Below are 14,067 nucleotides of genomic sequence, written 5' to 3' on the forward strand. Positions count from 1 at the left end.
TTTATAATTTCCATTTTCAACTATCTTTTGTAGTGTGTATTTGTGTTATTGTGATTATTATTACTTTACAACGAGAGCTTGTAATACTGTATTATTGCATTATTACTTTACGAGAAGTTGCGATATTCGCATTTCGAAACCACAACAGAAACTTTGTCGAGTAAACGTCATGACCAGAATTTCGAAGGGAGATCTATAGAGGAAGCTTCGTTCAAGGGTTTTCAAGGGACCATCGAACTTACTGGGGCTAAATCATTTTGCCTGTCGCGGATTTGGATCTCCAACATTGCCGACTGACTTGTCGGACAAGGTCTGCGTATTCCACGTTTTCTACAAGCGTGGTCTTTGTCTTTATATGCGCACGTGTGTATACGTGTAGAAGGCTGTCTACATGTATATGTCGTGGTTGCAGGAAATTGGGTAATTCTGTTTCGAAAGTGGAGTTCCGTGAAAGAGGGAAGCCCAGTAGCAGGGTAGTTTGGCTTGGAGTAACTTGGACATTACATTGTTTTCTTTGGAATTGCGGTGGCTCGCTTTGAGCAGACACTGTCGAATGGCTTCAACACGTGGTTTAGATTTTTCAGCTGATTCTCTGATCACTTTGACGTTTTGAATTTGAAGTTTTCGCAGTTCTCACATTCTTTCGTTATTTCCTGATTATTTGCCAACTTTTATTTTACGATTCGACGTGTGGACTTTTAGATGTGATTCATAGCCTTTTCAGTTTCTAGTACTTTTTGAGATTTTCTGTGGCTTTTTCTGTGATTATTCTTTGGATTTCTCTGGACTTTTATTTCTGATTATCTTACGAATTTTTGTCCTGATTTTCTATCTTCCGTGATTTTTCTTTCGTTATGCTATTTGCCTCTTATGATCTTCCACTCTCTACCATTTCAATATCCTTTAACTTTCCACTGATCATTCTTCGAATCTCCAACGAGATATTAAGTTTACGTAGATTTAATTTTCTTTAATTATTCCTTAATTATTCTATATCAAATATATTTATTTAACACTTTCGCTACCATTGACGCATATGTTGCGTCACCATCGCTATATGGGTATTATTTAAATATGGGTTAGTACTGCTTTACATTTACGTGTTTCGACAGAACGACGCAGAAAGATAAAAAAGACAATGAACGATATATTTTAATAGTACTTGACATACCAACGAGAAAAATATGAAATTTCAGAAAAAACTTATTAAATATCTTTTCACTCGATTAATGAATAAAAATTACGTTCTTCTGTTCCATACAAAGCTTCATATACCAGTGCAACGAGTATTAAGAGTAGCAGTTTGCTCCAAGCACTGAGAAATCCCACGCTTATAGTCAATAATGAACATAGCGTGGCTCTACACGAACGTTCCTGTTTTTCCATGGACGTTTCTCGGAAGAAAGAAAAGAAAACGAACGCTACCAGCACAGATTGTCCACGATTCCACAGTAAAGATTAAAGATTCAATGAAAGCTTGTCGTCTCGACATTTTACAAATGCTTTCCGGGAACTACTCCTCCAACTTCTTCCAGTTAAAAATACCGACGTCGGTGATTATTCAAAAGCGGGCAAATGGGCATTTTGACATGGTCATGCTTGGGAACGACGTGATCCAGCGTTCTATGGAGCTCCATAACCGGGAATATAGGGTGACTCACTTAGACAACATCAATCTAATTTGCAAATTTGAAATCATAGATATAAAATACAAAAAGGGCAGAGTTGTGGTATAAGTAAAGCAGCGAGCTTTCTAACACTTTTTTAAGCTTTCTAGCACTTTTTTAAACTGAGAAACAGGAAATTCAGATTGCAAAGATTATACAGAATCGTGGATTAAATAGAAAGAAAAATTGTAACATCTAAGTGACGAAACAACTGATTTCTAGAAAATTGATATTCCCAGAGTCTGGCGAATTTTACATGAAGAAGAATTAAGTGCATAAGAGATGTAAATTTCGAGTAAAATCTTGGCTCGAAAATGGCAAATATTTAAATTTCTGGTGTCTCGAATATCTAAACATAGAGGAAAAATCAAGCGGAAATCCTGTAGAGAAATGATGTTTATGTTATTTTCTCTGTGCATCGTTAGAAGTGTAGTGATCACAATTGTTACCACTTTCGTGCTGTATAAATATACAACAATGATCATGTATAAGCTGACTCGAGAACAACATTTCTAAACACCCAGTTATTTTGTATACAGAAATATACCTACTACGATCAGCAAGAAATGAATGAAGATATAAATGGAAAAAAAGGAAGTATGAAAGTTGAAAAAAAAATTACAGAAAAGCGCAACTAATTAAAGTGGAATTTTTAAGGGAAGTTACTTAAATGTACGAAAACCTATGAATAAGGAAAAATACAAAAACTCTAGTTTGATAAAGAAATGATTAGGTCGCCTTGAGAAAGAAAGTGTTTAGAAAAGGGCAACAGATTAAAAGGAAATCAGAATATGTTCACTGCACATAGCTGAAACCAAAATTTCGACACTGTGGCAATATATCTTGCATGAAGCTCGTCAGCCAAGATTTATCGATACCTACGTGATACCGCCTTTTCCTACAGGGACACCCTGTACGCTTGCTCCGACGATAATTTAGTGTCAAGAGAACTGTAGTGGTTGTAAAACTCGAGCGTGCAGCAATACCTCGAAGCCTGTCTGTTGCTTGAAACCATAAACAACGATCTCTTATTTCGACGACATTCGCTACGTCTGTGTTTTTCGCAGGTGCAACCGAACGTGCAATAAACTATATTCGACAAAAGAATATGATAGTCGAGCCGAGGAACTAGGATTTCTGCCCAAGACGCCATAACTTGTCTGAAAATTGTCGATTTACGCGACACGTTGATTCTTTCGAGTGTTGAATAGCAAACGAGGACAACCGGGGCTACCTCCTTCGCTTTCCAGATTGCAAATCTTGAAAAGTATGAAATGTCAATGCTTGTCGATTTTCTGATTTGCATATTAATTTTACATTTGTGAAAAATTCAGTATTAGAATTTTCCAATAAACTGAACGATAAATTCCGTGAAACTTCAATTCACAATATTATCGATTAACCTTGTATATCATTGCATTTATTATATTTTCTATCTTTCATGTAAAAAAAGGTACATTCCATAGAGAATAAAATAAAATAAAACAATGTCGTGACGATGAAGATTGTTTTTTGAAATTAACGTTTGCTTGTAATATTAAATGCTGCAATTTAGAGAAAGTTTTCCATAAAGTACTCGATAAAGAGTTTGACGAATAATCTAAAATAAAATAGAATAATGTGGTGACGATGAAGATTGTGTTTTGGAACTAACGCTTGCTTGTGATATTAAATTCTATAGTTTCGAGAAAGTTCAGGAAGCTGAACAAGGCTTCTCACTTTGAACACGCAAATTTCGAAAGTTCACGCTGCCCTGGACACGGTAAAATTCGAAGATAAGATCGATTTCTAAGTAATTCTACTTTGCACGACTACTTAACCGGTCCTTGCTTTGAAGTTAGAAACAGCCAGTGCTTCATCGAAGATCCATCCTCTTATAGCGAACTTAGCGGATTAGGAAACTTACGAAGATCCTGAAATATGACGCCGTGGGTGAGATGTAGATAGGAGCACTACTTTAGCCTTAGAATGGAGAAAATCCTGAAACGATCTATCGTAGAAAGCTAAAGTTAAATACATTAAATTACGACAATGAGCGTTGAAGTTAGATAACATTACCATATCCAAGGATTACCTAATTATTAGCCTGCTTTGCATTTGAAACAGGAAAATGTGCATAGACATTGGGGACTGTCGTAAATTCTCACTCATAATCCATTAGTTGCCACGATTAAACTGTGAATGTGCATGAAAATTCACATTTTTTTTTTTTTTTTTTTAGTATAACGTAGGAAAGAAAATTCAAGAACAGATTTGTTTCTCCCATCAAATATCACAATGAGCTTTATTCTTTGGATATTTTATTTAGATGAATTGGCTTCTCATTCGTTTCTTTACTTCCAAATTTCATATAAATTTGATTTGTTTCATTTAGACGTACTTATGTTTCATATTTGACGTTTATTTGTGTTTTAATAATTATATTCGTACGGAAGCACATGGAATACTAACGCGACGATTTATAAAAATTATTTAATCACACAGAACTTGAAAATACGCTAAATTAAACGTACCAAGACTAAACGTATTTTAAAAGACGATGATATCAATTTTTTTAAAGTAGGCGAGTCTTGGAAAATTTATTTGATAAAAAGATTTGATTTGATAAAAAGAAAGGAATAAAATTCGCACGAACGTAGGTTAAAAATAAGTATAGAAATTCTAAAAGGCAGACGGAGATGCAGAGAACCAAAAGTACATTCGAATGTTTCTGAGTAATCTAAAAATGGAAAGAAACACTTCAGCCAGCGAGCTTCCACGAGGATTGACTTTAAGATGGCACGCAGGAAACGGGACGTCTCCGTGAACGTCGAAACAGGAAATATCGTCTGATTTATAAGCCCTGGGAGTAACCACCGACTACCTGGAACGTTCGTCATTCTGTCAATGGGACGGTTTCCCTGGGGCGATAGTCTTGCATACGCAACACCGTTAAAAATATAGAACCACTTACTCCATCATGCCAACTTTGAAGAACACCTTCGGGAAGAATATGATGTTTCCACTATTTTCAATTAAAGGGTTTTGGAAATTCAGTATTAGACTGTGGATTTTTATGCGAATTTATATTTTTACGAACACGCGTAAAGAGGCAGAATCTAAACAGAGGTTCGTTTCGCCTGTTAAAAATTACGACGAATGTTCTTTCGAATAGTGTACGTATCTTTGTATATATTTTATTTTAAACTTTGTATATTAAATTTTGCATAAATGCGTAACAACTCACAGTTTATGCATTATGTATAAATAACACTATTAAATCTCATTTATATTTGATTTTGTCAATTTTGGAAATAGGTAAATCACAGGAAAATATATCATTCTACCAATTTTAAAGGCACAGAGGATATTCTGATCCTTCTATTTTGAACTAAAAACTGCGAAATTTACGGGGATAGACATTTATAAATGAAAACTGTCGCATCACATTTACTTGATTTTATCTACTTTGAAAATAAGTCACAGAAGAATATTCTGTTTCGTCTAATTTCACTTGCAAAGATTCGAGAACTACGAGAATAGATACGTATAAATTGAAAACGTCACGTTACTTGCTCCGTTCTGCCAATTTTACAAATACGTTCCAAAAAAAATCTTCTGTTCTTTCTATTTCGAAGTGAACAGTTTGAATAATTTTCGAGAACGAGTAGGATATAAATTGGAAATGTCAAATTCTCTCCGCTCTGCCAATATTGTACGTACGTTTTAGAGAAGAATATTCCATTTCTTCTATTTCAAACCGAAAATCCAGAAAACTCGATGAAAACAGGTATTCATTAATGTAGACAGACGTGAGTCTGAATCGAGGTAGAAATTATCTGCCGTGCGCGAGATCTCTAAATTTTAATATAAAATTCGTCAAAATACAATTAGTATGAAATTTTGCACCAGTCGTGTGTAGGTGATTTTAATTCTTCGTATAAAAATACAAATTTTCATCGAATTCGATAATCTCACGACTGATCAAATTTTAATGTAAATCTCCCTTATTTAATGTAAAACCGTGATCTCTAATTGTCAATTTGGAGTATGAGATATTTGACGGAATCGTTTGTTTCGATCACAGAATGGTTGAATTCAGAAAATAAATAAAATTGGACATATATATAGTTGTAGACTAGAATACGTTTGATCTGGAACAAGCATATTCTACTAACTTCGGAAAATTCTGCTTCTCTTATGAACCTCTAATTATTCTAACTCACATTGGCTATAGAAGTTACTATAGAAACTATTCTTCTTTTATGACATTAGACTTTAGAAAATTTGTTTAATCTCAACTTAATAAAATATTATAAATTGACCAACAAAGGACTTGTTTGATACTCCTAACGAAAACCTGAAACTTCAGGGTTTTCAAGATAGATTGCTTATAAAACTAGAGGACACACATTATTTCACATAGGGTGTTTAACCAAAGCTGAAGAACCAAAAAGTATAAAGAAGAAAAATTTTGTAATAATTATATCAAAGTTTCCACGAAAGTTTTCCTGAGAATTTGCAGAGTTTCAAAAAAGTAGAATCTTCCTGAGTTACCGATGTCTCCTGCGAGAAGATAATCCAACTATTATACATAGAATCTATAATTTCTACTAAACGCTTTTTCCGAATTTCGTTTCCAAAATGAAGAAATCATATCCACCTCAATTGCAGATCTATCGATATCATTACGATCCGAAAGAAAACGAAAGTGTATCGATAAACCTGATTGAAAACAGGTTTATACTAAACATTTCCGATTTAAGAAGAAAGCTAATTAAACATTTTCATTTTACAAAAGAATAAACCGTCTCGTTTACGACTATAAGTTACGTGTAATATGCTCGTAAATCAATTTTAAATTTATAATTAGCATTAAAAATTTCAGAAGAATGACTAAAAGTAGAGACCGCGAGTCTGATCAAAAACAAGCTTATTCTACTTAAAACCATCCAACTGTCGAGCCGTTAGAACTTCTGTTTCAAGCCCATCCGATTCATCGAAAGTTTAGCAAAATACGCTAAAATGAGTATAAGAAAAACATAGCGAAACTATATATCTTACAGAGAACAGAGTTACTTCGCTCGAAACTCGCGATCATTGAAACAACGATATAATAGTCGCTTCTCGAAACGACCAAGGACGCTGCAGACACAATAAAACGGCAATTAGCGTGCTCGAGAAACCGAGTCTCGATTCATCATTGGTCGATCTCGTTGAAATATCAACGCTTCGAAGGAATGCTCGCCGAGGCGGATTAATCTTCGCGCGGGAGGCGACGAGTTAATTAACGCGGGTTATAAATACGAAAGGCAATCTGCATTATGGTAATCGGTTCCTCGAGTTTCCTGCGAGCTTGCCACGTCGTCTCGCCTCTCTCAAACCCGATCGCGATAATTTACACGGGATATTGGCGTGATCTAATTTTGGCCGCTGGCAGACGCCCGTGTCACGTTCGATTATAAGCTTACAAGCTTATGGCTTAGGACCGACCGTGCCATTAAGCATAGACGATCGGCATTTTCCCTAGTAATACAGTTACTGTCGTTGGTGCAATCTTTGCAGGCTCTATGAAAGTCTTTCATTGACAGATCAGTTCTCGTTTTGATGCGAAATAAGCGAATGCAATGGAAGGAGATTCAAAGTGCAGGATTCTGTTCTCCTCGGTTAAAATGTTCTATCTATTATTTCAAAAGATGCAAGGAAACCGAAGATTTGTTATTTCTTTGTGCTTGTAATATAACCCAATTTGAATATCATAAGTTTACTCGGGTAATAACCCGGGGAACTTTAAATATTTCAACGTATCGTGAAAAATAAAGAGATGAAATGAGAATGGGTAGAAGCGCAAAGAAATGTAAAGTCTGCGGTTTGGAATTTCAAATTTCAAAATTCCCGTTGTTTCAGCTTCGGTAATCGATCTGAAATTCAGAAAATCTGACGTTCTTTCTTCTAATATCTACAATTTCATCGTTATCGCGCGTTAAAATGAATGAATATCATTATACTTGTTACTATTATTATTGTATTACTCTTAATTTCCACTTTCTACATTCTCAACCACGATATCTCACGATACCACGATGAAGGATTTCAATAATTTTTTTCATCTAAAAATATTCTCAATTGCATTTTTTTCCACGTTCCAACTCGTAATGTTTAAAGTGTACGATTTTACATTTGAAAATAAGAATAGTCAAATATAGTTTCGAACGTCAAAATTGAAATATTCCCACTGTTTTCGAACCAAATATTTAAACTTGTTACCTGAAATGTAAAAACTCTGGCAATTTTGCCCTTTCGGTAATTCACATCAAAATGAATATCTTCTGACCCTATTCGTTTTCTCTTTCCACCGTTTTTCAATCGTACACGCCGCAATAATTCCAATAATTTCATCCCTTTCAAAATATTCGCTCAACCGTCATTGCAAAAAGAACCTGTTCCAACCAAATCTCTGCACATCTTTCGGCTCGTTATGTCCGAAACCTAAAAGTTGAAAATCGAGGCTGAACGATTCGCATTAGCTCATTAAAAATGAATATTCAGCGCACCGATCCCTTCCACTGAATTCTGCTGTTTTCCAACCACACCTCGCGGCAGTTTCAATAATTCCTAAAAATATTCACGAGCCGCTTGAACCATCCACAGAGACCGTCATCCTAAAACCCGGTTCAACTACTCTCTATCTCTGCCGATTCTCTGGTTCGTTAACATCGGCCGTAAATATGACGGGCAAACAGGCGCGAAGTTTTCTTGCGGAGGGGCGCGCGATCAATCAAGCCGGGCTTACGCGATTTCTTGTTTTTAGCTCAAAGGGGAGGGAAAACACAGCCCACGGCCGTTTCCTCGCCGTTGCTCGACGTTCGTTTGCATCCACGGGACGCAATTTCCATTTTTCAAAGGGGCCAACGTACGCAACCCAACCCCGATGGAAACTTGACGAAACCAAATACGCGGCTCGCGCTGCTGCTTTGATCAGTTTCTTCTTTAACAGAGAGAACGCCGGCCTCCGTGTTTCCTCTCCTTTTTCCATCGAGCATACCAATCTCCGAGTTAATGTACGTCGTCTCTGTTTATGTACCTCTTCCGGTCTAACGCAGTTGCGATCGACAAAACCTTCCCTCGCCGGTGAAATAATTAATATAGAGCTGGGACGGAGAACCACGAGCTGCGTTTTTGTTTTCTATGGTTTGGTAGGAGGCAGTACGGCGAAATACGACGGTTGTCGTGGCAATTGCACGCTCAAGTCTCGCGTTAATTTGACAGGAGTTATGTGCACCATTTTCTGATCTGGACATGAATTAATTGGTAGCATGTTTAGAGGGTAAGAATGGTTTCAGCCAGGATAATATTTTAGGGCGAAAGGTTGACAGGGTCTCGTTAATCCAAAGTTGGTGATTTTGAATTGCACTCGATAGTTGAGAGATAAGCTTGCATCCTACGATTTTCACTAAGATCTGCGTATGGAATATATGAGTCCGGTTCGAAGCTTCTGGCTAATGCTGTACATTGTCTATGTCGATAAGATAGTTTTTAGATGATGTTGAGCAATTTTCGTATTAAATTCGTTCGTAAGACGGTCCCGTTGAAATAGAAGCAAAGGCAACGTTAGAAAATTTTCCGCGTTTGAAAAATGGCTGAATGTTTCAGCAGATAGAAAAATACGACGAAATAAGGAATACTCGGTGCATGACAAACTAGCGTTACGAGCCGTGAACACGTTCTTCCGTGTCATCTTTACAAATATCACTCCCACGGAGCCCTGACATTTCGCCAACGCGGAAATCCTTCTGGAATAAATAACTTGCTGGAAAGGACGATGTTACGCTACGATATTCGCCCAAATCGGCAACATGTTCACGTCTTAAAACAGCTAATTGAAATAGAAATATTAAAGCATACCTGGCAACTTGAAGTATTAATTTGGTAAAATATATTTTTTCTGACATTTCAAAGTAACAATCGTTAATAGGTAGATATTTCCTTCGATCCGGATATATTTAATAAATATTTCTTCGCAAATAAATCTCTACATAAAACAAGAATTTAATTCTATATAATTAACCTATCACTATAGTTAACATACTTATTACCACGGTATCAAAATCATTCCATGCACTAAATATAATAAAATAAGCCACATCCCACAACATAATACAAATAAAATACTACGTATAAATAATATAAATAAATAAATAAATGTAAGAACCAAAGAAGCATCGCTTATCATATAGTACAATTTCCAACGAATTTCAAAGAACCGTAACCTATCTTCAACAAGACAAAAACTCACTATTAGAACATCCTACATAAAACTAGAATATATACGTCTTGCAAAACGAATTTACATACACTCGTAAACCCAAAGTATCGTCTCAAGACCGCGAGATATGATGCTTATAAAAGTCATTTAGCCTGTAAATACGATCGCACATTACACGCTAACATCACTATGATTCATCCCTAGTTACGATCTCTTTTCACAGTTATATCCATTATCCTCGTCAATCTCCATGCTACGTAGATACGTTTCGGCCAATAGACAAGAAACGTTTCGAGTTTGACTCGATTCGACGCGACGTGGCGATTCGTCACAAACCCTTGAGCATCACGACATCGAATGAAACGAGAATATCGGTGGAGGAAAGGTTTCTTGGAAGAGATGCACAAGAGGGGATACAGCGGGGATGTAGAAAAAGAAGAAGCGGAAGAAAAAATGCAAACGACCGAGAGATAGAGGCGCGAGATTTAATAGGATCCAAATAGCCGTTGGTGTCCAGCCGGAAAATCCGAATTTATGAACCTCCGGAAGGATTTAATTTATTTAAATTTCCAAGCGGCCAGCGCCGTTTTAATCCTGATTTACCACATGGCTTTTCTTGTTCCACCATGCAATGGGCACCGCGTGCGGCTTAAGCGGCCTGTTATCACGCGGCTGCTTATAAAGCGTGTTTGCGCGGCCGATAAGCGGCCATGAAACCGGACTGGCAGTTTTCGAACGCGGAGATGGATAATGGAGAACGCGCGGCTTCCGGTATCAAACGTTCTAACGGTTTCATGATAGGTACATGATCGGAAATTTTTCACACAATCTCTGGACTGTTTCGAAGGATTTTTTTTTTTTTTTTTGGTCCTACTATGATTCACGAATTTCTATATTTCAATGTCGCTGTTATTTTAATATGCGATATTTGTACTGTTTTAAGGAAATGCTTAACACTAAAACTACCGATGGTTAATACGAAGCTATTTCTACCAAAAAACGGTCAAAATGACTGGTCTTTAAAAATAACTAATAATAGAATATTTTTATATTCATTGATTTATTACTTTCCTACAGGAGGAATTCTATGTTATGTAGTACATTTTTGGTATTATTAATCCATCTGGGACCATGATCCCTAAACGAGGGTTGACATATTTATAAAATTGTAGAACCAGTCAATTTGGCTGGTGTGGTATTTTTAGTGCTAACATCTAGCGATCCAGCGATCGATCCGAAATTTTCCTGATAACTGATATCATCATATCGAATGATACGCGGTAAAAATTTGAAAAAACGTGTGGGGAGTTGTACAAAACAAGGAAACTGGTTAATTGGGGATCGATAAACAGATAGCAGAACCCTGTTACACTTTGACAAGTATCAGTCATTTTAACTGGTATTAGTATAAATAGCATTGATACAAAATTATTTCGAGTTTGAATACATAAAAAACAAAATAATATTCATTATATTATTCTTTTAGTTATCGTTGCGAAAGTTATTACATCATTGCGGGAAAAAATGTAACATGAAATAGAGATTCTAAAATAAAATTGTAAAATCAGTCAATTTGACTGATGTGGTAGTTCTAATGTTAACACAAAATGGAAACGGGAAATCGTGCGTTCCAATCAGACTTTTGTCACATCTTGACCAAACCAAAATATATATATATTTGTTACAAAGAACGTAGCAGTCGTTTATGGTCACGCTTAGCTTTTGTATTATTCCAGGCTTTCAAAAAATCTGAGCAAATTATTAGTCTTTGCTATATCATAAAACGAGTTTTCAAGTCGAATAATGGAAAGATTTCTATGTTCCACGATCCATTCCATGTTCATGATCTCAGAGAATAAGCAGATATTATTGTTTCAATTCTCCTAAACTTCGTTATTCCTAGACAGTTTCCAATGACAAACTATCAAACCGATCATATTATTAACGTTTAACGACTTTGATCGTATCACGTAGAAGACACAAGAAATGACGAAATTGACAGATCACCGGTGATCTCCTCGCATCACAGTTCGAACGTTTCACAAATAACATAAAGAATTGAACTTTAGATATAGTAGTAAAATGTATTGTACGAATCGAACAGAGTGACGGTTCAGAATGTTAGAACAGAGAATGTCCAGAGCTGATTTTAGGAAGGTTTACACACTATGGGTTTGGCTCCTATGGAGGGGGTGTCGCCAGTAGTGTCGCCGGGGTCCAGGTTAGAGATGATCATGCTGTTACTGTTTTCTGACACTGGGACACTCTCTACGTTGTTGTTTCGATGACCTGCGGGATGTTCGTTGGAACCCTTTGGTTTTTCTGTCGCTAATTTATGGCTTTGTGACAATCTCCTAGCTTAAAAGAGCAACAATCTACGATGCACGCGCAAACATATAGAAAACAAAAGAATCTTTCAGATTAGAAAAATAATGTTGGTGCAATTTTGGATCGCAGCATCCGAAGCAATTGCCAAGAATCGGAACCACGTTTACGAAAGCCGAAATCAAGCCTGACGGAACAACGCGAACTTCCCGTACTCCTTACACAGTAACTTCCCACTTATCGTCACAATCCCTTCGCCAGACAAGTGGCAGGCGAACTTCCTGCGCACCTGTATCTCGAGACGCGAAGACAACCGCAGTTCGCGTGTTCCCTCTAAACATCGAGCTTCCTCTACGATGAGGGAGCATCGCATTAATCACTCGAGAACGGCCAACAGACACAATGGAAACAATCCATGAAGTCCATCTAATCGACCTCCTAATCTCCGTTTCGCCGAACGATCGATCAAAAAGCGCGCCTTGGAAGTGCGCGCGTAGGACGAGAAGAACAAAAAGCAGAAGAACGAAGAAAGGAAGCCTCGTTTTATCGCGATTTTTCATTTATTTCGCGGCGTGCCAGCCTTTCGTCGGTTAGATTAGGCTTTGCCGAAACTTTATTCCTATCTGCCGGCTAAGTAATTTGAAGGTCTCTCACCGTGGGTGATTTATCACCAGTTCCTTGACGCACCGAAAGACGAAGGGTTAGAGATTGTTGCCAGGCCTGACCAATGATCGATCGTTTCGATTGGTGCAACGGACGGTCTGTCCGTTACCAGACCGGTCAGATCGTGATTAAGTGATTTCCACGAGAAAAACGAGTTCCAAGAGAACACGTGGTGTAGAGTTTTCCGAGCATTTTCAAGCGGATTCAGCATCGTTGAAATGAGCTTCGAGCCTTGATCTTTGAGAGTTCGAGTCGTGGTTTAACATGTAAATGTTCGAAGTCAGTGGGTTCGAATCTGCAACTGTAAGAGCCCTCCTAGTGTACTTAGTGCTTGGGCCTTTGAACTCGAAGAATCTTTAAATTATTGTGTTTGTGTAGGTGGTTCGTTTCAAACGTGATGAAACTAATTGATAACTCTAATTCGTGTTTTTGACACAATTAAATAAAATAGTCGCTCTTCAACTTTCGTAACTCCTTTTATACGCAGAAAATTACCGGTACTTTTGCACGAATTTCATTTTACAAGGCCAGGAAACGTATTCTTCCATGATCTTTGTTGATTTTATTAGATTTACTCAATTTCCAGTGAGTGTTTATGTAGAGGTACGTGTGTTTGGCCTGTGCCCAGTCGTAATCTGAACCTCGAAACGTTAATGAAACTGAAGTGGAACTTGAAAATAAATCGAGCCACAGAGATTGTCTTTGACCCAATTGAAAAGAACGTTCGTTCTGAAATACGATACCGACAATGATAATGAATAAAATTTAATCTGTTTTTCTAAGGAGGAAACACCTATTTGACCTAATTACGGTATAAAATAATAACAATAATAATTATCGTAATAGTTACAATAATTTGTCAAACGTCTCTTCGCGCAAATTGTAGAGGAATATATTGAAATAAAAAAAAAAAAGGGAGGAAAGTAATTTAATTCGATTTCAGGTCAGAACGACATCAAGAAGCTGCGCAGAGAGAACGAGCAGCTGCGTAGGGAGATATGGAGCCTCAGGGACGAGTACGACAAGCTCGAGGAGATCCTGAAGAGGCAACAGTGCCACCTAGAAAGCGAAGAATACGAGGTAACTCGATGCTAAAGTTGGTTCATTGTGAATTGAGACAAGGGATGACTGATCGATTCGTCGATTTTCCAGATTTTGCGTATTTGA

The 14,067-nt window shown here is 37.0% G+C and overlaps 2 protein-coding genes across 6 annotated transcripts in view; one reads left to right on the plus strand and one right to left on the minus strand.

Moving 5' to 3' along the window:
* The window catches only part of LOC117215726 (tyrosine-protein kinase transmembrane receptor Ror), a 351,580-nt gene that overhangs the window by 243,044 nt on the left and 94,469 nt on the right, over nucleotides 1-14,067 (minus strand). The window lies entirely within an intron of this gene.
* LOC117215739 overlaps nucleotides 1-14,067 on the plus strand; it is a 39,816-nt gene that overhangs the window by 20,190 nt on the left and 5,559 nt on the right. For all 4 annotated transcript variants that reach the window (XM_033462196.1, XM_033462187.1, XM_033462203.1 and 1 more), the window contains exon 2: nucleotides 13,844-13,980. In XM_033462196.1, coding sequence (XP_033318087.1) covers nucleotides 13,844-13,980 — 137 coding nt within the window. The remainder of the gene's footprint in view (nucleotides 1-13,843; nucleotides 13,981-14,067) is intronic.

The sequence above is a fragment of the Bombus bifarius genome, unplaced genomic scaffold (assembly GCF_011952205.1).
Source record: "Bombus bifarius isolate JDL3187 unplaced genomic scaffold, Bbif_JDL3187 scf7180000007973, whole genome shotgun sequence".
Classification (NCBI taxonomy): Eukaryota; Metazoa; Arthropoda; class Insecta; order Hymenoptera; family Apidae; genus Bombus; species Bombus bifarius.